Here is a 24,238-nt window from a genome sequence, read left to right as displayed (position 1 = left end):
TGATGTAATGATGATGTATTTGATAATAATAGTAACAGCAATAATGACTATCTTATTAAAATAGGTAGTCATATATATATATATATATATATATATATATATATATATATATATATATATATATATATATATATATATATATATATATATATATATATATATATATATATAAATAGGCACATTACATATCCATAACCAAAATTATTATATATGGTTAATTGTTGAAACTATATATATATATATATATATATATATATATATATATATATATATATATATATATAGGCACATTACATATTCATAACCAAAATTATTATATATGATAAATTGTTGAAACTATATATGTGTGTGTATGTATATATATATATATATATATATATATATATATATATATATATATATATATATATATATATATATATATATATATATATATATATATATTAGTTGTTGGGAAGAGTTTTTTTTATTCAAATTAAACAGAACACAAGCAAACAGTGCAAGGACATTCCATTATTATTATTAAGAATAAGGAATAGTGTATTATTTGTTGGTGTTATTATAACTGTTATATTTGTTGTTATTATACGTATGAAAAGTACTATTTATTTACTAATAAGTTGCTAGGAAATGTTTGTTTTGCCTGTTTTCTCTCTTCTACGCACAAATAAACTATGTTCAGAGTGTGAAATGGTTTGAGGAAGTAGGTGGGGTTTGGGAATTTCCGTATTTTAGAAATAGACCTCAACACAAGAGAGCAGTGTAGAGTCATCATCATCATCAGTCAGTGAGAGAGGCATGAAACATCCAAACATCATAACATTCACACCTGGATCCACCAGAAACATGTCAGGTAACACCGAGCCGTCCACGCTCCTCTTCGACGTGCCGCCGGTGCTCATGGAGAGCTTCTGTAGACTGATGGACAGCGGGGTCGACGGGCTGGGATGGAGAACTTTAGGTAAAACTAACTCAATATCTTCATACAGGCTATAACGCCATACACCCGTTATTTGTAAGTACAAACAAACCACAACGGTATCAGTTTAGGCGTCATGTGAATGAGTTGGTGTTAAATTCGGGATAGTTAGATGTAAAATAACCTTTAGCTCAAGGATGTTTTTATATTTCTTTATTAACCATTTATAGTAAAAGCCTATTGTTTTGTGGTGCATTAATGAGTTTTATAACTACATTTTTACTACAAGAATGATTGAACTACATTAAATATAACTTATTAGCATAATATAACTACAACTAACATGGTTATTCGTAGCAAACATTTAATACTGGTCTCTATATTGAGTTTCTAGAAGAAACTGAATTGGTTAATTGGTCAAGACTTACTCATGGTTCAAGATGACCTACTGCCTTCTAGTATGTTTTATACTCAAGCTGATGGTGGTCAAGTTAGTCTTGGTTCTCAAACTAATAATGAGTTTGAATCAGCTAGAAACCATCTTCGTGTATCTAATGCACTGGATATTATGGGAATCATTTACTGATACTCATCACTATTCATCTTTACAGCGTCTCGCATTCTTTCCAGCCAGCTGGAGGTGAGATGTATTGAAATGTACGCAGTTGCTGGGAAAAGTCCGACCAAAGAGCTGATGTGGTCGTGGGCCCAGCGGAATAAAACTGTAGAGGATCTGCTGAAGGTTCTGGATGAGATGGGTCACGCGCGAGCCAGGAGTCTTTTTCAATCGCAAGGTAACATCCTTATGTTGACTGTAAGAATATAATACTGGATGAGATTTATTTTTTCATTTACAGTAATATACCATGATAATATGGTAACAGTTGTAGTTAGTATGTATTGTAGATGCATTTACAGTTACTAAAGGTGTCGCATTTACATAAACTGGGAAACCTATCTTTGAACTCCTGTAGTTACCTTATATTACCATGTTCTTTCTCAGGTGGTTATACTCTCAATACACATTCAGCATGCTGATAAATAAAGTGAAAACATTAAGCCTTATATGTAATATACACTGAAAAAAAATATTCATTGGATTTAATACATTTTTTTTAGGTTAAGTGCTTACAAACAATTTATATGGGCTGAATTTAAACAAACAAATTAAGTTGAACATCACTAAATTGAATTTATTTGTTTAAAATCAGCTTATATAAATTGTTTGCAAACACTTACCTTAAATTTAGTAAATCAAATGAATCATTATTTTCAGTGATGGTTGGAGGCCATTCAATTTTAGCTTGTTTAATTTGTACTGCGTTTTTATCAGCTAGATTTAATTTAGATTGAAAAAACATCCATATATTTTGCTTTAAAAAGGAACCAAACCTAAATGAACGGAAATAAACTATGAAATGAAACAAAACAAAGCATCCGATTTAAAAAAAAAAACCACAGCCACTCTTACCCAAAGTATTCTCACCCACAACACACCAGCTGAAAGATTGATGTTGTTGATTTATTTATTTATTTTTTAGATTCATGTGTGCTGAAGTCGTCTTCACCACCTCACTATCCCACGGTACTGTCTTTTAATATATTTTTTGTTGCTGTTATTAACTTCCTTTGCGCAAGATGCTGATCAGAGGTTTAGTTTAATCTAATGTTGATCTTTTAGAATGTTAGCAGTTTGGTTTTTGCTAATTTAGTCACATTATGATTATACTGTATGTTATCTGTTGTTGTTTTTTTCCCATCAGTATCTACGAAGTACTGGGAAATCCTGTCAAGTATCAGATCTACATGCAGAGTCTGTTTCTGTTGAAGGTAGTTCACTCTTTAAATATAAACACTTAAGTGTTTGCTCTTTAGTTAAAGGGAAAGTTAAATGCTAAATGAAAGTTTATGTTTAGTTAAGTTTAGTTAGGTTTAGTTAATGTTTCCAAACCTTTTTTTGAGACAATACGATGTAATTTGGAAGAATGTTGGCCCTCATTGACTTTCATAGTAGGACAAAAAATACAAAGGAAATCTAAAGGCTCCCAGTTTTTAACATTCTTTAAGATATTTTCCATTGTGTTCAACAGAAGGAAGAAACTTTTAACAGGATTGAAATAATCAAATGGTGAATACGTGATGACGCAGATCAAGTTTTCCTCTTTTTTTCAGATTTTTGAGGATATGATTGTGTTTCAGCACAGTTCAGCTAGTTCAGAACAGATTTTTTTAATATTAGGTGTAAAGTTTCATTTCTGTTTTGAGCAGTTTCATAGGCATATAAGGTGAAACCTTGTTTGCTCATCTCGTAGGTGAAAAACAGAAGTGTTTCATCACATATTTTGACGTCATTGAGGGAACCAGGCATTTCCACCAGGACTTAAAAATCGGAGGCAGTGGATTTGCTGAGGTCTACTGTGGACGATGGGGAAACAGATCTTTTGCTGTGAAAGTTTTCAAACAGGTCATAAACTATTAATAGCTCTTTTTACAGTACTTAGGGTTTCACCTTGTGTTAACCTTCATACACCAGTTTTATCTGTATTTTGTTATTGTGTTGCAATTGTTCAATATTAAATTAATAATACACAGTGCTCAGCATATGAGTACACCCCTCACAAATCTATCTTTTAAGTTCATATTTTTAATAGGAAGCTATACAATATTATATTTGTGCATATACATTAGATTAGTCAGTACTCAAGCCAAATCTGGAGCTTATCTAACAAAATAACTTGCAATAACGGTCCAAAAACTAGTTCACCCAAATTTATGTTACACAAAATTATTAAATACAAAAAAAAGCAAAAAAAAAATAAATTGTTAAAATTTAGTTGAAATTTTGTAGGTTTTTAGGTTGGTTTTTTTTTTGCAATATTTAGCTTGAATTTAATTTTATTATCTTTCAAGTACTAAATATGTTTGGTGACTAAAATATTAATTTAATAAATAAATCTGTTTAATAAATCTGCTTTGTTTAAATGCAACAAAATACATTGCCTACATTCACTGAGAAATTGATAAAAATATGAATTTTCAAAATGGGGTGTACTCAATTATGCTGAGCACTGTAATCATATAACTACAAAATCAAGGTCTTTAATGAACAGTTAATGCAAGTAAAAATAATGCTATATGTAATGTACTAATTATGAAGTTATATCAATCATTCATTCATTCATTTTCTATAGGCTTAGTTTCTATTTCAGAACTCGCCACAGCTGGATAAACAATTAGTTGAGGGAAATTATGTTATTGTTAAGGCTTTTAAATGAAAAATTATTAATTTACAGTACATGTTTTACAGTTTACATTCAGAGCAAATATTTATATTCAGTATAAATTTAATACAGCAAATGCTTTTTTAAATTTTGATTACCTTTGGTTTTACATTCATCAGCCATTTTATATGTGTACCACAAGAACATAACAAAAAAGTAAATTATGAAATTACATATTAGTAACAACAATAATAATGCTTTATTTGAATAAATATAATTGCATGGAATTAAGTTGCTTATGTTAGTAATTAACACGTGATCAAATATGACTCTGGATTTTAATAAAGTGAAACTGAAACTAACATTTGCTAAAAAAAGAAAATTAATAAACCCTGTAGATGCATTTTCATTCAATAATTTTCCTTCAGTTTAGTCCTTATTAATCAGAGTACAACACAGTGGAATGAACCACCACATTTTTTCATAGATAATTAAAGTTAACTAACACAAGTAACTAATATTAACAAATGAAACCTCAAATGAATTTGGAAAATTGGGGAAAATTAGAATCATGATAAAAATAATTGTATGTTTTGCTTTCTTGATTTTTGGAATATAATAATATTCAAATTGTGAAAAGAACTGATCAAATGACTTCTATTATGTTTTACAGGAAAATAAAACTGACTGGAAGGCACTGTGGGAAAAATTCACCAAGGAAATTGAAGTTCTCCAACTGTAAGTCCGGACTTTGCATACCTAGCCACATTCAAATAAGTTCATTTATCATTTTGTCATTTATTTATTTACGTTTGTTTGTCATCCTAGCAACCAGCATCCTAACATCTTAGAGTTATGGGGGAGCTTTTCAGATTCGGATCGCTTCTGTTTGGTTTACCCGTTCCTTCAAAATGGATCATTATTCCACAGACTTCATGAGGTCAGTCATCCACAAGCAAACTGTCTTTTCTAACTGTGATCTATTATTTCTCTTACTTTTGGTTTTATTACAGCACGTTGACAAGCCTCTATCTTGGCAAGAACGGCTGAATATTATCAAAGGCACGGCGAAGGCAGTCCATCATCTACACACTTCACAACCGTGCACTGTTATATGTGGAAACATCACAAGGTGCCGTTAAAAGCCAAAAATACTTTTGTAGGTGGCAGTAAAGAGCATGCATTGAGTTTTGTGTTCCTTTGGCAGTTCAAACATTCTCCTGGATGAAAACATGCAGCCTAAATTGTGCGATTTTGGATTAGCTCGCCTGCGGCCACACTCTGTTGACCAGAGCTGCACTATTGTCATGAATACTGCTCTACATAGTAATCTAGGCTATCTTCCAGAGGAGTACATTCGAGATGGAAAGCTGTCAGTCAAACTTGATGTTTACAGTCTTGGTGTGGTGAGAAGCTGGAGCGTCTAAGAAAATGTTTAATTTGTATAACTAAGATATTTACTTTTTTATTTTATTGTTGATGGTTTAATTGATTTATATCAATTCCAACTTAATATCAATATGAAATATCACTATAAATATAACAGTTTTTTTTGCTTGTAGGTTATATTGGAAACATGTACAGGGCAAAAGGTTAAACAAGAGTCCTCAAAAAACTTGTTTTTGGTAAGTTTGATAAGAATCCACTTTATGATCTACATATATTACTTATGAGTGGTTTTATGATAGGTGTTTAACTTAATTTGATCATAAAGCAATAATGCCAGGGTATCCGCGGGGTCTTAAAAAGTTTTAAAATGTCTTAAATAAAATTTTACAAGCCTTAATCTGTGATATTTTTATCCAAGGTTATCATACCCTCAGAAACATATACTGGCCCATGCCTAAAAGTCACCCAATCAGGATGACACCTATCCAACCACTAATATTCTATCTCGAAAAAAGTTTACCAATATGGATTAATTATCTTCCTTACAGGAACATTTGTTTTTAATGTTTTTAACTGGGCCATTAGAAAAGTTTAGTCTAAAAGTCTGCAATTAGTCTGCAATTAGTCTGCAATTTCATTCATAATGGTCTTAAAAAGGTCTTTAAAATTCTTGACTTGATGAAACCTGTAGAATCCTTGAATTTGCACCCTTTGTAAAGCTGTTTAAAACAATAATTATTGTATAAGAGTGCTATACAAATCAACTTGAATTGTATACTACAGGGTTCCCACGCTTCTTGAAACTACTTGAATTTCATACCTATGAATTCAAGGACTGGAAAGTGCTTAAAAATGAACATAGGTCGTTGAAAGTGCTTGAATTGAAAGTTTTTGGTGTTTAGATTTTACTGTGCTGCTTTTAAAAACTAAGAAATTCCTAATTTAAAAAATCTTAAATTTAATATGAGAACTATGACAATAAATGCACATTTTAGTAATATTTCAGACATCGCATTTAAATATTACCGGTATTGAATTTAACTAAATGTTTTAATGTTCTTTGAACATGATTCTACATTTATGAAAATGATGCATTCAAAACATCATTACTGTGGTATTTTGACGTAAATATTAAGTGTAAGTAAAATGTTAAGTCCAATAAGGACTTTCATGGTGCTACTGTATATATGCTGGGGCTGTGAATTGCAAAGATCATAATTTAAAATTATTAGAGATTTTGGAAAGTCATCAAAAAAATGTGGTGTCCATGAGAGAGTGAGAACCTTAACACTATCATTCCAAAATGTTTTGTAAGTAAAACAAATTGACTAATGTCATTGGATTTGTTTAGAGAGATGTACTGCATTCAGAGGTAGAAGAAAAAGGCTGCGTGGATGCCTGTCTGCGGTTTTTAGATCTTAAATTTGAGCACTGGCCTCCTGCTGTGGCTCTTTGTCTGCTGCGACTCGGACTTGAGTGCACAGGCAGCAAAATGCGAGTCAGGCCAGACATGGAAATGGTTCGTAAATGTTCTTTACACACACAACATAAACACTTATTGATGAGACACACTGAAGCATAAGAAAATGTTTTTATACACCTGTCAGTTTTGAGATTTTTGCTTTTCATTAAATGTTTTCTGTACGTCTAATATGAAGAAAACGCACTTTATCAATTTGTGTCTGTACGCTTCAGTTATGATATATATTTCTGAAGGCTAAATGAGTTTCTCTCCTTAACTAAGCCATAAATGCAGCATTTCTATAAAACAAACTCTACTGTTTTATTTATATCTATGTACTGAATATTTTACAGAGGGATATATTTATACTACAGGTGGGCGTAGATGATGTTTTTTTTATCTAGATTAAACTTACAATTAATTAGATTAATGTGGAAGTTTTTTTTTCTTTCCATTTGGTGTGCGTTATTAAATTCCATAACACTCGCATCAGTTTTTACTCATTATTTGTGTCTAATACCCCAGTTTGTCACGGGCCATGAATGAAATGTACAAAAGTTAAAGTGAAATTGCCAAACTGCAGTTAAAGTCATGCATTCTGCTGATTTGATTCAGAAGGGCACTTTTTGTTAGACGGCTAACCGGTCAGGTATACATCCACGCCAAAATATCAAGGTGAAAGTCATCATAGCTTGCCTAAAATAGACCCGGCTCCCAACCCAACTTTTAGAATAGATAAACGGCAATATTTTTTTGAATTGCGCATTAAGAGTGCTGCGTTAGCGCCGATAACAGCCCACTACTAGTTCATAAATAATATGCCTGATTGTGCACTCTAAAAATGCTGGTGTTTGTTTTTTTGCATAAATGGTGTATTGGCAAACCAAAACGGCTGCATATATATATATATATATATATATATATATATATATATATATATATATATATATATATATATATATATATATATATATATATATATATATATATATATATATATATTTTTTTTTTTATAGTCAATTTCTTTACCCAATGGTTGGGTTTATCAATATTTTATCCAAGTTTGGGTTGAAATAACAATATTTTTTGTCTGTGCACATTTTATTATACAAAATATTGTGATTATTTATTTTTCCTGGCTATTGACAGTATGTTATGACTTATAGAGTGATAAAGAAAAATTCAGCAAAACCCCAAAGATATAAAAATGTTTGACTCGTAAATACAAAAAAATTGCACAAATCAACAAAACTATGTGCCATGATCAGTGTTTTGTGCGTGCTTTCATTGTAACAGCCGAACATACTCTTTTAATCGAACTTTGATTGGTAAATATCCTCCATTTTATATTTATTTACTTTATTTACTTAATTTTTATTTAATTTTTAATTTTCTACTTTATTGTTTGGGTTAATATGTTTAGGCAATTTCATTTCCTTTGTACTTGTAGTTGTACTACACTTGTACTATATATAAACAATACAATATGCTTCAAACACTAAGAAATTAGCACACATTTAATAAAATAATGCCTAATTTACTTACTTAAACATCATAAAACAAAAGTTTACAAATCTTTATAAAATCAATCAATTAATAAAGTATGATAATAACTATTAGTTACATGTTTTACCCTATTTACCCGCTGTCTTACCTTAACTTTTTTCCAGGTGCTTCAGAGACTAATCCCTCTTCATCCCTTGCCTGCATTCTCCGAGGACCAACCTCACACTCTGGATGACACCATCCCTCCTCAGCGACCATACAAAAGCTTTCCTATTGAAGACGATGAAATGCACAGCCAGCTGGAGGAACTGCATTCTCCAAGAGTTTCCAAACCGGCAGATCCATGTGAATGCAGCCAGTCTGAAGTCACTTTCTTGAGTAATGAAGATCGCAGCTTCCTTAGAGATTGTCATCAGGAAAGTGACCAAAGGGTGTCATCATCAGAAAGTGTGCATTCAGACTCTGCAGCTCGTCTGGATTTGTATGGCAGTTGGCCGGTGGAGTGCAGCTGTAGCACTGAAACCGAAGCGCAGGCTTGTGCCGACTGCTGCGCTAATGGATTCAGTCAGTCGGTTGTATATGTCACTATAGGTATGTATGTTGGGTACTATGTTATCACTTTAGTCTATAAGGACTTTTTTTGTTTTTTGGAAAGTGTTGAGGCTCATTGTCAGTGCAAAGTAATTTAGATCCAGTCAAGCTCAGAATTAATAGCCAACATTTTTCATTTTCAGATGATGATAATGCCTTGCCTGCTCCGAATGATGCCAGGAATCCGGCAAAAGAAAAAATGAAGAATAAAATTCACCTGTACAATCAGGGCTTAATAAAAACTGAAGAACTTCTTTCACTTCAGTCAGAGTGATTCACCTGGATCAGATGGATATTTATAAAGATTTAATACTGGAGCAGTTCTATTAATTTTGTTGTTGTTACTGTTGTCGATTGTCCTGTATTAAATATTTTATATGTATCTGCTTTTAAAGTAAAGCTGTATTTAATATAAAACCTGATGTATAAAGCAGAAATGTAAGGTCACTTTACTAAAAGGTTTAATTTAATGTAATCTAACTATATTTAACATAAACTGTAATGTAATGTGTATTTATACAGTGCATTTACCGGGGGGAGAGGGGGGGGGTCTCCATACCACCACCAGTGTGCAGCATCTACTTGGAGGATGTGACGGCAGCCACAGGACAGTGCGCTCACCCAACACTAGCTATAAGGGGAATGACTATAGGGATGTAGCTATAGGAAACGAACAATGATAAATATGTTTACATTTTCATTGTTTTTAAACGTTACAAAAATTGATAAATGCTTTAAAAATGATTGCTAATGATCTGCTATTAACTAATTGTAAGCATTCCCTATATAAATGAAAAAAATGAAAAAAATTAAGAATAAAAAATGACCTGTGCAATCAGGGGTTATTAAAAACTGAAGAACTTATTTCACTTTAGTCATTTTTATGTGGCTCTCTAAACTTTTGTCAGCTTATATGGATTGACCTCCCTGAATATATTTTCATTAATATGATTGAAGGTTTTTATTTATGTTATTATTACTACTTATTTTTAATTTAGGCTGCTTGGATGTAAATGTTATTTTATGTTGTATATAATGTTGTCATTTTAGGGTTTTAGTCACTTAGTTTCAGCATTTACGAATTCATTATTTAAATCCATAGTGGCTATTTGTTAAAAGTAACGCACAATGAACAATGATTTGTTTTACTAACGTCAGCAACATTCATAAATGCTGTTAAAGTAAATGAGGCATCCAAAAATGAACGCTGCTCACTGTTGTTGTTAGCTAATGAATTATACACAAATATATTTAACAGAAACTTACAACTACTGTCATTTTAGGACGGTGGCCGGCATTTTCATTCATTCATTCATTCATTCATTCATTCATTCATTCATTCATTCATTCATTTATTCAACCATTTTCTTCATTCAATCATTTATTTATTTTATTATTTAACGCGTTTGTGTATGTTTAACAGGAAGCAGTAATAAACAGACTTTTATTTTGGCGTGATGTGATTGGCTGTTGTATGCAGTGTTTACAGTCATGAGTCATGTGTTGGACCGCGAAATGCAGATAACTTCAAACTGACTTTTATCAGTCAACATGGCGCTTCAAAGTCCCATTGCGGGATTAAAAACCATAACTGGTTACATTTTACCAGAAGAACAAGCTGTCCAGCCAAACAAAGACGATGGTTTAGAAAGTGAAGATGAAGAGGAGGAAGGACAGCCTGAATTTCTGGACATGAAGGAGATGAACTCGGTGTCATCTGGGGGAAACATGTTCAAATCTTTAGTGCCAACATCAAAAGAAGGTAAAACTACTTATTTATTACCTTTACCTAAGTATAGACAAACATGTTTACAGTTCACATTGCTACATGTAACATTTAACGTTACTTTGTTTACTGTAAGTAACAAAGTAACTAACGTGAAGAAATAAAGTATTCACGCTAACTTACACCCCTTTTGAAATTATAAGGGAAATATACCAGAGAAGGTGTAAAAATATTTATAATTTACGCTTTCACACAAAAGTCTGTTTACATTCAAGTTAAACAAGTGACGTTTACTGTTTACCCTGATATGACTAACAAAATCAGCCTGTTTACGGTATAACAAGTAAATCGTATTTACACTTTACAGTTTTAAAAGTTGAAAAGTTAGACTATTGACAGTTTACAAAAATATATTATTTTATTTTAAAAATGTTATCTTATTCTAAATTAATATAATAAAAAATGTAACAATGTATTTAATAACACAATAATTTTCTATTCACATTAATAGAAGTTCCAAAGTCCCCACCTTTTTATACTGTTACCATCATCCTATTTGCATTTGACATAATTTTAACCTATTATTGGTTAGTATGTTTACGCATTCAATTGTTACACATTCATGCATGTTTACATTATAACATAAAAGTATTTAGAACTATTATAACAAACTATGCAATAAGTATTTAAGTATTTTTAGTTACTTCTGTGATTTTTTTTCAACTGGATTGTATATTTTATATATAACTATATTTTTATATATTTATGAAATTACAAAAGCTTATTTATTAGGTGTTTAACGTGTTTTTTTATGTTCTTGCTGAGTTTTTAATGTAATTTCGTTCTGCATTACTATCTATTGTGATGTTTTGAATGACAAAAATAAAGGAAACTGAACTGAAAACTGAACATATTTGCAATATACAGCATCACACTCTTTACATGTTATACCTGTAAGTAAAACATACATAAAAATAATGTACATTTACATTGTTATGAGTTAAAAAGTCAGTTTGTTAACACATAAGTAAAAATATTCATATATACAGTCTGAATTCTATCATTCTATGAATTCTATCTACAGTCTGTCTCCTACATATCTACATACTTGTCTTGCATACCATACTGTTCATAATTGCATATAATAATTATAATAATACATTTAGTTTGAAAGCACCTTTCAAGAAACCCATGGTCACTGTACAACATACATATACAATTCTACAAAAAAACAAAAAAACAAAAAAAAAAACAGTACAACATAAATAGACAGTATAAAAATAGAGAAGACGATAAAATACAAAGACTTGAATACAAAATGGAGTAATGCAGTTAAACAGAGTATGTTATTTTGAACAGATGAGTTTTAAGTCTAGATTTGAATAGTGTGGGAGAGTCAGTACATCTACTCATATCTACAAGTAAAAGCTTTTCAGAGTTGACGCTTTCAAAGGTACTACTTTGTTTATAACGGTTATTTCATGCATTTTCTTCTTTTACAGTGTCAATTCTGGTTGGTAAAAAGACATACAAGGTTGAGGGCCGATTCCCCCTCTGTGACCCCTGGTGGGAAGTAACCTGTACAATTCGCCTAGGCCGACTCAAGGCATTTGTTAAAGGCTACCCTTTCTATCGACTCCGCACTCATCTGAAATCAGAGGGTCGGTCACTCTTGTCTCTTTTTCTCACCGCATGTAAGGCACAAGCTGATCATGTTAAAATGTTTATGGACTGGTTGCCCACTGACAGACGTGTGGAGCTTGTTAATGTGCTGGACGTCCTGCAGGAGTTTGAAGATTCCTCACTTGAGCATGAAGCTGTGGCTCAACAGCTCAAGTCAAGTGTCAATTGTTCAGGTGAGAAAATGTGTAGCATGTTTATCCATATAATATATACATGACACGTAAAATGCATCTCAAAGTTAACCCTTATGGATGTGTTTTATTTTTTTAAAATTTTTTTTTCTTATCACTTTGGCTATGTGAACGTAAACAGCATTAATTTTGGCCAAAGGTGCATTTTTATTGGGTTTTGTTTGAACTACAAAACAAAATATATTATCAATAAAATATATATAAATAAAAAGTTAAAAGAGAAATGGTTAAAAATGTGAAAATAAATATGTAAATAAATTACATAGATTCAAACTGTACATGGTTAAAAAATAAATAAATAATAACAATGTTCAGTGCATTTTTGTATCTTGCATTATACAGCTTTCCCTTGTTACTAGTTAAACAAGTTTGTTAATTGTTGCTAAAATGCAAGACATCTGAAAAATACAAGAAGACACCAACATGGGTTTGAAAGCTCAAACATCAAAAAATGTTGCATTGTCCACCTGGTTCAAAAAGTGTTGAAAGGGGGTCCATATTTGATAAAAAAAATTGTAATATTCCTTTAACAGTGTATGTCAGCTTCTTCAGAGCAAGGTTGCTAGTTATTGCTTTAATCCACATGACATAGGATGACCTTTGAGTGTTATTTTCCTATTTAAAGCAATAACACGCTACGCTTGGACTAAACAAAAATCTAATAATTTGCCTTTGCTTGTGTTAGATCCAGGTTTACAGGGTCAATCAAGGTTGCATTTTATTGAACTTTTAATATGTAGCCATTTTTACTCTAAATGCCAAAATGTTCTACCATGTTGAAATTTATTTTTTGTGAATGATATTTTATGTATGATATTTTTGTTCGAAAATAAATAAATCAGATCAAATCAAATGGTACCTCTTAGGATGAAAATGCTTAGCCTTTATTATATGAAAAATAATATATATATATATATATATATATATATATATATATATATATATATATATATATATATATATATATATATTCATTAAAATACAACAGCATCAAAGTTGAATCCAAGGTTAAATCCTTAAAAAGTAAAAAATTTGTTTTTGTCAATAAAATTTTTTTGTACTATTTATTTATTTATTTATTTTATTTAATTATTCATTGTTACATTTTGTCCTCTATGGGCTTATTTGACACTTTTATTAATTGATTGACAATAATTAAGTGATATTTGGTTGAGTTTTGCAACAAATTTACAAATAAAAACCTAAAAAAACAACAAATTAAAAAACCTCATAAATGTTTATCTTGAGCAGAACCAGACCCTGAAGACTTTAATCTGATCCAAACCTACATATAACACTATAATAAAGCTTTACTGAATTAATCACCACTACTTTTCTTGTTCATTTCAGTTGTTTGGACGCACGTAAAAGCTGCCAGCTTGTACCCTGGAATCATGAAATATCTGCCAACTTTGCTGCCAGGCCAGTATCTGGACATTATAAAAAGAGCAAGAATAGAAGATATTCCAGAAACTTCAGCAATGGATGAAGACCCTCAAAACGAGCAGAGAAAAACAAATGTATTGTCCAAACTTGAGGAGCTAATAAATACTAATAATGTGTGGAAGCTGGGCTTCAACTATGTAAGATTCCTTTTGCTTTAAACTCGCTTTTAAAAATGAATCTCCCATTGCTCTCATTATAAATGAATATTCCTTCTTTCAACAGATCATGTTTAAGGAATTGCATCTGATCAGGTGTGAAGCAAAACTTGAAGCCTTCAAGCTGTGCGATTTGTTTTCAGCTATCCCGCTTCTTCAGCGTAACGCGTTGATTTTATATGCAGAACTGAAGAAACACTGCAGAGTCACCGGAAGCACTTACATAACTCAGGAGATGCTTGTGGACAAAATATTTTCTGAAACCGGGGCGGATGGTGCCTGGGCAGCTCTGCACTTCCTTGTGACACAGGGGGTGCTGATGAAGGAGAGCACCAAGGTTGCACTTCGAAACCTGCTGAAGTATGAGAAAGGAATTGCAGAATGTTTGACAGGCCTGGTTCAAGGAGACCCTTGGAAAATCCACCTGGATGTCAAGGAGGTTCTCCGTGAAGCTCAGATAAAAAGATTAAGAGCAAAGGCTTGTGAAAAACACAATGCAACTATGAAATCAAAGGATGATGCAAACACATCTGCCTCCGCAGCAGAAAATTCCACCGCTGTGTTTGAGCAGTTAGGCATTGATTTAGACCAGCCTGGTACTTCAAGCATGGTCCACAATGGAGAAACACCATCATGTGATGATTCTGAAAATACAACGCTCACTATTAAAGAGGAAAATCTCACATCAGACTCTGACTCAGATTTGGACATTGATCCCAGTACGATAGAGTTGGATTGTGATCAGGTGCGGGCAGCCGAAATGATGTGTGCAAATCCGGTTACAGTGATCAGTGGGAAAGGGGGTTGTGGGAAAACCACAGTGGTCAGCCTGGTGTTTAAGGCGGCCATGGAGCAGCAGACAAGCGACTTGGAGGAGGTGCAGAAGGCCTGCGAGGACTTTCAGAATGACTCTCATGGCTCTAGTAATGGGCTGGCGTTGGATGTGCACGAGGAGAAAAACCATAGCGAGAAGAGCATCAGTAATGAAAAATCTGTGGAAGTTCTCCTCACTGCTCCTACAGGCAGAGCTGCTTCACTTCTCACTAAAAGAACTGGGTTCACTGCTTACACCATGCACCAGGTATACATAACTGTACATTACATTACATAGCATTTCATAATACAATGTTGCGTAACGTAATGTGAAGTGAACACTGTATACGATTTTACATATTTACATAAAATTTCATAGCATGTCACAACTTGACATAACTTTACATCCTATTAAATCTTTCAACTTTACATAAAAATTCATGACTTAAATGTCTTTACATACATTTACACCACAGCAACATAACGTGTGACATAAATTGTGTGATTTCATCGCACATTTCAAAACAGATTTATAATATGTATCATTTTAGAGTTTAAAACTTTGTTACACATCGCAAAACATTTATTAATTTTACATGGCTGAGACGTTACGTTAAATTATACAGCAGAATAGAACTTTAAAAATGCTTAACATTATATAAGATTGTGCTTCGTGGCATAACCCAATTGCTTAAATTCAGACCACATAACATTTTGCATGATAACTTAACATGGTTGAAACTGTTGTGAATTTCTCAATCTGGGTCACGGCACCAAAACTGTTGTGAATTTCATTATCTGGCTCACGGCACCAAAACTGTTGTGAAATTCTAAGACGAGCCAAAAACCAGGGAGATCTTCCGGGTATGTTCAAAGCAGAATACTTTAATAAGAAGAATTTGGCGTTGCTGTGGCATCATTGAAAGAAGTCTACTGGAACAGCAGACACTCAGTTTAAATACATTTTTACAGACATTGATACATGTAGGTGGGGACAGACTAAAGCAAAGCTTGCAAATGAAGTGTTGTTGTCGGCAGGGTAAATTGCCTTTCCAGGTAAGTACCCATTCATGAAAACAGTGTGCAAATGATTTTCTAAAGTCAAAACCCATCCGACCAGTTGACTGGTTGACCATTTGTTAGAAAACAATAGACACAGCTGTGCTGTGAAAGAGACAATTTGCATTACTTTGGAGACAGTCAGGGTTCAGGAAACTAAGACATTTTAAGGTCTGTCACACCCTAAAAACAACTTTTCAGTTACATATAGATAATATAAATTTATATTCCCACAAAACATAACATTACACTTCATGATGAATCAGAATTGATGTATAATTTTGCACTCGGCCACCTCAAACAACAAAACATTTTAAAACATGACCAACAATTTACATGATGCTACACTTTACAATTTAAAAAACGATAAAGCTAAACTTGACTTTAAATCATATTTTGTAATGTTAGGTCTTAAAATGTGTATTATTCTAATGAGATTGTTGATAATAGTTAGTATTTATAATAATGCAAACTTGACTTTGCACAATATTTCATTGAATATTTAAACATTATTATTTGACTAGTTAAGATAACTTTCTTCATTTCCATTTTGCAGGTGTTATGGAGTTTCATGACTGTAGATAAGGATCGAAGTGGGAATCCACAGGACTGGAAGTTCTCAAAGGTTCGGGTGCTGGTGGTTGACGAGGGAAGCTTGGTTTCTGTTCAGATCCTTCACTCCATTCTTAGCATGCTTACCAAACACGCACAACTCCAGAAGTTCATCATTTTGGGTATAGACATAATTCATGTAGTTCTGTAGTATTCTGTAGATCATACTTGCTAAATAAAATGTAACTAAATGATTATATATTTTCTGTCTGCAGGTGATGTGCGGCAGTTGCCCAGCATTGAGCCTGGAAACACACTATATGATCTGTTTGAAGGTCTCAGAAGAGTCCGCTGGGCTATTGAGATGAGGACCAATCATCGAGCCGAGTCTGAGCTCATCGTCAGAAATGCTGGACTGTGAGTTGATGGTTTATTCTCTTAAACATTTAGTTCCTTAGTGGGTTGTATGTATATGTTTTAATCTAATACAACTAAATAATAATTTATTAATCGCTATTTTCATAATCTTTTAGCATCTCTGAGATGGGTAAAAAAAAGTATTACAAGCCTCTGGACTTTGATGCCACCATAGACATGACAAACCCCTCTGCAGTGCCATCCGACAAAAGATTCATTTTTATCAAAATCAGTTCGGACAATTTTTCTTTTGGTAAGTGAGCAGTCTTTAAATGGTATCTTTTTTTCACAACACTTACAATGATAATGCATGCTAGAAATGGAAGAATTATTACAGTATACAGGGGTCGGGAACCTTTTTTCAACAAAGATTTTTTTAGCAAATATCTTTTTTTTTTTAAAGAGTCATTTGGATGTATATTTATCTCAAAATGCCTCTTTAAAGTGCATTTGCTACTGTATTACTACTATAAATAATGCAGGTTTCCATGAATGAAAAAAGAGCGTCCTTTTATTGAAAGGAGTTCTTATTCATTTTGCTGTAAAAATTACAATAAAGAGGGAACTGTAATTGTATTTTCGATAGGAAAATGATTTCTAGTGATGGTTATCATTTTTAAACTGTAAAATATTATTGAAGGAAGACAGCTGGAGAGCCATGTATTTTTGGTCAAAGAGCCACATGTGGCTCGAGAGCCATATGTCCCTACTATTGTGTCACATGAACACATTGATTGCTTATGCAGTAAATATGTGAACCTAAAGACAAAATAACAATAAGAATAACAAAAGAAACTCGCGTCGATCCAGTGGAGACTTCCAGAAAATACACTTCCTGTCCTCTGACACACATTACACTTTCTTTGGGTCAAGATTTATCAGTGAAGAAGCTACATAACAGCCTACAATACATTTTACTTTCCCAAAACCACATTAGTGGAGGTTCCAAAACTCCAATTAGAAATCAGACACATCGTTGAGACACCTATCAAGCTAAATTGTCAAAGATCTTACTGTAAGATCATTAAATGCTTTGAATTTTTAAGGATTCATTATTTTTGTGACTTCATTTATGTTATTTTTGTTGCTTAGACCTCCAGGAAGCCATCTTGTTCCTACTTAAGGAAGCTCCTGGGCTGAAAGATCATATATTGTCACAGTTTGTGGCTTTTCGGAGGTAGGACAGATTTGGGCTTGTCGCATTATGTGGGGATGTCGGCTTATTTAAGTGTAAAGTTTTTGATTTCTGGTTCACAGGAAGGATTGTGAGTTAATCAATGAGCTTTGCTGCAGACATTATTCAAACCATACCACAAAGTGAGAAAACAAGTTATTTTCACAGATATACTAGCATCACAACATAAATGTAATGCTTTTTTTAATTAATTCGTTTCAGAACTGCCAAGAAAACATTCAACTTTCAGGTAGGTGATAAAGTCTGCTGCACTAAGAATGGCTACGTCACAGACTATGATAAGAAGGAGACGTCTTTGGCGGACATCAGAGCTTCACATAATCGTGCTGAAAGTCAACAAGATGATCAGAAGAAAGAAAAGAAAGAGAAGAAAGAGCGATTGTGCAATGGCGAAATTTTCTTCATTAAAGATGTACTTTTATTTACTGATTTATGATCATCTTTATATTTTGATTCGAAATGTAAGAAGTCATTTGATCTATTTATTGATTGATTTAACTTATTTCTGGACCAATCACAGGATGTGACTAAATCTGTCGAGAATGAAAAAAATAAAATGGTGCGTCAACTGACACTCGATGATAAAAGCGACCGCCAGGTGACTTGTAACTACAAAGAGCTACAGAGAGAGTGTAAACTGCGCCATTCTTGGGCAAGAACCATTCACACCTTTCAGGTATTGATGCTCTTTGTTCATCTAGGGCTCTATTAACACCCAGCATCACCATTTGTCCTAAGGCCCTGTTTGACATCTGGCATTAACATGTGTTTTTAGTGACCCGGAGACAAGATTATCACTTACACCTGGTATTGAGATGCTTTTTCTTTGATCTAATCACAAGTTGGCAATGCTAAATACTGACGTCAATGAGGTGTAAAATGTTCAGCCACTTCCACAGGTGTAAACAACTTTTTCTGTTGTCTCCTATAAATACCAGATTAATATGCTACTTAGCGAAATATTTCAGTGTCAGCTAGATGATGTGGATAAAGAAGAAAGAGTAGGGTTTTTTTTGTTTGAAATGCAGTGATATACATCAAAAACAAATGTGTTAGACCCCAGATGACATAGATATTAGATTAAATATGTAGCCTACACGCTACAAGAACAATACATTCAAATGCGGATTTGACTACTTATAGACGAAGTCAACAAGATCAAAATATCTTGAAAACCATTATTTTCTGTGTTTAACCTTGTCTACTTTCCGATGGTATCAAAAGTGGATTTTAATACCAGGTGAAAGCAATACTTCAGCTTCATGCAACTGATTTGTTTTTTTTTTTTTGTCTCCACTTTAGGGCTCAGAAGCTGAAACGATTGTATACATTCTTGGAGACAGTCCTGCCCAAAACTGGCAGCATGTTTACACCGCGGTGACTCGTGGTCAGAAGCGTGTGTATGTGGTGGGTACAGAGTATGATCTAGAAGGTGCCATCAGGAAGAGGATCACCCCTCGTAACACACGACTCTGCGGCTTTGTCAACACTAAAGTTGGCCAACAAGACCCTTTGACTACATCTGCCTCCACCCAGAGGCAAGCAGAGACTACCTTGAACCACAGTTTTGGGCATTCACAATCAACCCCAGTGGCCTCGCAAACTCCAATCCGCCCTCAGATGTTGTCCAGTACACGACCTTCATGTGCAAGAAACCTCTACACTGACAAAAATGGAGAAGGCGATCAAACGTCCAATATCTCTTTGCAAGATGACATGGCATTCAGTCAAGCCTACTCGTGGTCACCCATGGACAGCTGCGATGAGGCTGGCAGGGTGCAGAATGAAAATATGACCGAATTATCTAATCATGTTGATGATGCTTTGTTGGCAACGCTCAGCTCATCCCCAAATGAAAGCAGCAGGGGATCAAAACGCACGATTGCTGAAGACATCTACAGTACGCCATCTAAACTACCAAAGGTAACAGATGCACTAGAACTTCTGGAAATAATTGTAGCTTTTTATAATGGTGTTAAAGTCCGCATAAACTGGAAGCTGCAGCTGTTTTTTTTTTTTCCATATTGTGACGCAGAAACAGAATATTAAATGAGAAAAAAGTGGGCGTGGCTTGTTTTTTTACTGCAAGCTGATTGGATGTAGCAAAGTAGGCATTTCATTCTGAAAGATCTGGAAGAGGGTTTGGGGAGAGCTATTACAACATAACTGACTCCTCCTCCTCACCATTTCAGTTTGACAGTTGACAGTTGGAGGGGCGTGGCTAAGTATGTTAACCACACCCAATACCTCAGAAAGTGTAATCTGATAACATAACTGAAAACAAACAGGAAGTGCATTATTAGTTTTTTATTTTTACATTACGAAAGAAACCTTTTTTTGTTGTTGTTGTTGTTTTGTTTTATTATTCTGCAGCTGCCTATGCATTGATTTTGTACCTTTTAAAAATGCTGCATGTTGAGCCTCCTTCTCTGAGACAAATCCTTGAATGTTTTCTTCCTGGATTTTAATTCTTCTTCAGTGACAAACATTCATGTACACCTTTAATGTTCAGGGGATCTTTTTTAAAATTTGCTACATGCATATTGGTGTAATGACAATCATGCTATAATGAAGATATAAATATTCAATGTATTTGCACAAATAAAATGCCAAAATGTCGTCATGGAATCTCCAGAAATAACCATTTCATGATGGTTGATGTCTTGTAGCTTTGCTCATCCTTCTGAAAATCTATTTTACAATTCATGTCAAGCTATGTACAATAGATAGTATGAGTTTGTTTAGGCTAAACATTAGTAACATTCTGTGCTTTTTGTCTTGCTTTAGCAAACTGCTTCAGAAGAGTCTCCAATGGTCAGCTCAAGGCTGAATCTTCTGTCCCTTTCCAGTCCTGACATCAAATCCAGCCGCCAGCTCTTCCAAGACGATACACACTCTCACAGGGGTCAGCCTTAGAATGGTCAGTCTCTGACCAGACATGCCAAAGCTGGAACGATATTAATCAGTCTATCTGGAATTTTCAAGAATTAAAAAAAGTTTAGCAATTATTAATTGACCTATTTCACCCACTGTTGCTTGCATCTAAAAAACAATATTTTTTAATATCTTGTGGTTCTTTATAAGAGCTATGTGAGTTCTGTGTTACCTGCCAAACTGAATTGAATGCAAGGAGTACAAGATTTTTTACCAATATTTCATAAATATCCAAGGAAAGAGTTATAGACCAGGTTGGAAGACAACTGTTTTTTAATAACATCATTTTAAAAACAGTTTTTAAACATTTTTAGATTAAAACTTAAGGTGCAATTGTGTATTTTCTGTGTTTCTAATGGTTTATATTACGGTTGAAGCAATGTTTTTCCGGACAAAACGATTATGTAAAGTTTAATAACTGTAAAACCCAGATTCAGTGCTTTGGCAGAATTTGACTGTTATTGATAGCATGTGAATATTTTATAAGATCAATATATGGTTGTTTAACATCTGCTTAAGATCAATTCAATGGTTGTCATCTGAATAAACCAGACAAAACAGTAGCAGCCTTCTGTTTTATTCAAGGTTAAAAATGCATGAACTCATATCATTCACTCATCTTTTCCTTTACATTTTATCATAACGTATTAAAACCAATGTGCTGGATTCAACTCTTATATTGTAGATAGTTTCCGGTTTAAATAATACGTATTATGAGAAGGAAACACCACATGCTATATTGTTTTAGATAATATTTGTGCTTTACCAAGTATTTACCGAGTGCCAAGTAATTTAGATATAAAAATATAACTAAGATGCATTTATCTTGCTTGAAATAACTTAATTCTATCTATTTGCATTTTAAATATCGGTTTTTCCATTGTTTAAAACGGACACACTATGGCAAGCCGTTTTAACATTTACTACTTTGTTTTGACTATCCATAAATATATTTAGAGATATCTCTAATTATATTTTGACTAGTCATAATTATAATTCGACTAGTCAGAATCGATATTCAATTCAATTCAATTCAGCTTTATTTGTATAGCGCTTTTACAATGTAGATTGTGTCAAAGCAGCTTCACATAAATGGTCATAGTAACTGGAACAGTGTGGTTCAGTAACTGGAACAGTGTGGTTCAGGTTTTAGTGTTTAAGTTCAGTTCAGTTCAGTTTAGCTCAGTTCAGTGTGATTTAATCATTACTGAGAGTTCAAACACTGAAGAGCAAATTCATCGATGCGTAGCTCTACCAATCCTGAACCATGCGAGGCAGTGGCGACAGCGGAGAGGGAAAAAAAACTTCACCTGATGGGAGTGAAGAAAAAAAACCTTGAGAGAACCAGACTCAGTTGGGCACGACCATTTTACTATAATACTACTCGATATTTCGATATTTCCGGATTCGCTAGGAGCCGCAGAGACATGACAGCCTCGGGACAGCGGATGACTTTCTCACGGTCAACTTTGCCATAATTTGGACAGGAAGATGTTGTTCAGTGAATGTGTAAAACTGCCTAAATAAAAAACAGCATTTAAAAGATGATACCGATTTGCAGAATTTGTGCAGAAAACGTGTCTTACACGCAGCGTTTGCAACGTCAGGTTACAGTAAGGTGCACAGCCAACAGCATACAATCTGCTCTTTCAAGCCATTCGTGCGCAAGATTAACCTGGCTATTTAACATCCAGCAGGATGAGTTTTATGTCAGTAGTCCCGTCTGCATACTGTGCTAACCCCCTCCTTCCTTTTTGTTCAGAGTCAGATATAGTGAATGGCGAGTTAGTTGTACAGGCGAGTTGCTATCGGGCAATGCAGCAGCCCCATTCATTACAGGTTGTTTAATGCTTGTGAGGTTTTCTCAAGTCTGAAAACACGTTAGCTCCTACTCGTGGATAATATTCATTTTTATTATTTATTTGAAGAACAGCAAATAACATTTTACAATACAAAAATGTACATGCCAGGGGGTTATTATAAATAAAATACAAAATGTAATATAACAATAATGAAATACATTGTAGAGTAAACACATTTTAAAGTGGGTCGAGTTTTCTTGTTTAGAGAGTTAATCCTGATATTATACAAGCATATTTCAGTCATCAATCCCTTAAAATCTGGTTTCATATTAGTAATTTTACATTTATGAATGTACAATTTTGTCAACAACATAAGCAAATTAAATAAATAAAACTATTTTCCTCTAGATTAGGATAATCAAGCCCAAATGTAAATTCTCCATAATGATGAAAGAGGTTTTGAACACACAAAAAAATGTTATTAATAAATTTTTGCACCTCACCCCATAAGCTGACTATGTACAATATCAAAATAAGTGTAAAACTGTCTCCTCTTCCTTACAAAAATACAATTTACATCAATCCCACTTTTAATTTTTCGCAAACAATGTTTTGCTGGATAAAACCTGTGGATAAGTTTATAGGATATTTCTTTAATTCTATTTCTAACATGATATTTCTGTGGTAACAGCCAAACTTATTTAATTCACCCTTTAATAAAGACATAAAATTGGATATGAGGTACAGTAATCATTTCTTTTTGGAAAAGAGAATAGCTCTATCATTACTTTTGGTATTTAGTAAAACAAAATTTGCAGACATAAGATTTAGTAATATCAAAAGACATTGCATCAGAAGGATTGTCTTATTAATACATCTAAATAACATGAATGAATAACATGTCTCCAAAGGAATTGAACCAATAACAGTAGAAAACTTGCTGGGTTATTGAGATTTTGTAACGAAAAAGGACTCCGTTGTAAGAAAAGTATACCATCTTTATTATATAACTGACTAAACAAATAATTTTGCATTTTTGCGAGATTTGCGTTTGTATGAATTGTCTATTATTCCAAAATAACAACAAAGTGGGGAGAAATCATGCTTATAGATGAATGACCATGATGAGCACTTGTTTGTAGAAGGCAGATATCTTAATTGGAGTTTTGTCTCTATT

The 24,238-nt window shown here is 33.3% G+C and overlaps 2 protein-coding genes across 4 annotated transcripts; both read left to right on the top strand.

Annotated features, from left to right (window-relative positions):
* The first annotated feature begins 759 nt into the window (after positions 1 to 759).
* On the top strand, positions 760 to 9,952 carry irak3 (interleukin-1 receptor-associated kinase 3). Of its 2 annotated transcripts, XM_087248113.1 has the most exons (13): positions 760 to 961; positions 1,531 to 1,713; positions 2,461 to 2,504; positions 2,683 to 2,749; positions 3,232 to 3,383; positions 4,814 to 4,878; positions 4,969 to 5,080; positions 5,154 to 5,272; positions 5,348 to 5,546; positions 5,703 to 5,765; positions 6,881 to 7,048; positions 8,662 to 9,088; positions 9,232 to 9,952. In XM_087248113.1, exons 1-13 carry the CDS (start codon positions 799 to 801, stop codon positions 9,360 to 9,362), a joined length of 1,893 nt encoding a protein of 630 aa, XP_087104239.1. In that variant the 5' UTR covers positions 760 to 798; the 3' UTR covers positions 9,363 to 9,952. The 2 variants fall into 2 exon arrangements, with proteins under 2 accessions (XP_087104239.1, XP_087104240.1); XM_087248114.1 differs by lacking the exon at positions 6,881 to 7,048.
* A 608-nt stretch (positions 9,953 to 10,560) lies between these two features.
* helb (helicase (DNA) B) lies at positions 10,561 to 21,822 on the top strand. 2 transcript variants are annotated; one of them, XM_087248103.1, is made up of 14 exons: positions 10,561 to 10,850; positions 12,317 to 12,475; positions 12,564 to 12,670; positions 14,039 to 14,271; positions 14,357 to 15,370; positions 16,718 to 16,895; positions 16,989 to 17,130; positions 17,247 to 17,383; positions 18,223 to 18,307; positions 18,388 to 18,447; positions 18,527 to 18,737; positions 18,846 to 19,001; positions 19,628 to 20,248; positions 21,113 to 21,822. In XM_087248103.1, the coding sequence occupies exons 4-14, from the start codon at positions 14,083 to 14,085 to the stop codon at positions 21,239 to 21,241; spliced, it is 2,922 nt and encodes a 973-aa protein (XP_087104229.1). In that variant the 5' UTR covers positions 10,561 to 10,850; positions 12,317 to 12,475; positions 12,564 to 12,670; positions 14,039 to 14,082; the 3' UTR covers positions 21,242 to 21,822. The 2 variants fall into 2 exon arrangements, with proteins under 2 accessions (XP_087104229.1, XP_087104228.1); XM_087248102.1 differs by having other exon boundaries at positions 12,317 to 12,670.
* Positions 21,823 to 24,238: the final 2,416 nt, after the last annotated feature.

Source organism: Danio rerio, chromosome 4 (assembly GCF_052040795.2).
Source record: "Danio rerio strain M-AB ecotype USA chromosome 4, GRCz13ab, whole genome shotgun sequence".
Taxonomy (NCBI): Eukaryota; Metazoa; Chordata; class Actinopteri; order Cypriniformes; family Danionidae; genus Danio; species Danio rerio.
The sequence above is the reverse complement of the archived record's forward strand: the minus strand, read 5'-3'. Positions and strand labels throughout refer to the sequence as shown.

What these genes read in the sequence shown, in the direction of transcription:
- irak3 (XM_087248113.1), top strand. Translation starts at nt 799, where the DNA reads ATGAAACATCCAAACATCATAACATTCACACCTGGATCCACCAGAAAC. An exon ending in GAAATTGAAGTTCTCCAACT is followed by an intron (nt 4,879 to 4,968) that starts GTAAGTCCGGAC and finishes TTGTCATCCTAG; the next exon opens with CAACCAGCATCCTAACATCT. An exon ending in GGTTGTATATGTCACTATAG is followed by an intron (nt 9,089 to 9,231) that starts GTATGTATGTTG and finishes TTTCATTTTCAG; the next exon opens with ATGATGATAATGCCTTGCCT.
- helb (XM_087248102.1), top strand. Translation starts at nt 10,640, where the DNA reads ATGGCGCTTCAAAGTCCCATTGCGGGATTAAAAACCATAACTGGTTAC. An exon ending in CTGCTTACACCATGCACCAG is followed by an intron (nt 15,371 to 16,717) that starts GTATACATAACT and finishes TCCATTTTGCAG; the next exon opens with GTGTTATGGAGTTTCATGAC. An exon ending in AAATTTTCTTCATTAAAGAT is followed by an intron (nt 18,738 to 18,845) that starts GTACTTTTATTT and finishes GACCAATCACAG; the next exon opens with GATGTGACTAAATCTGTCGA.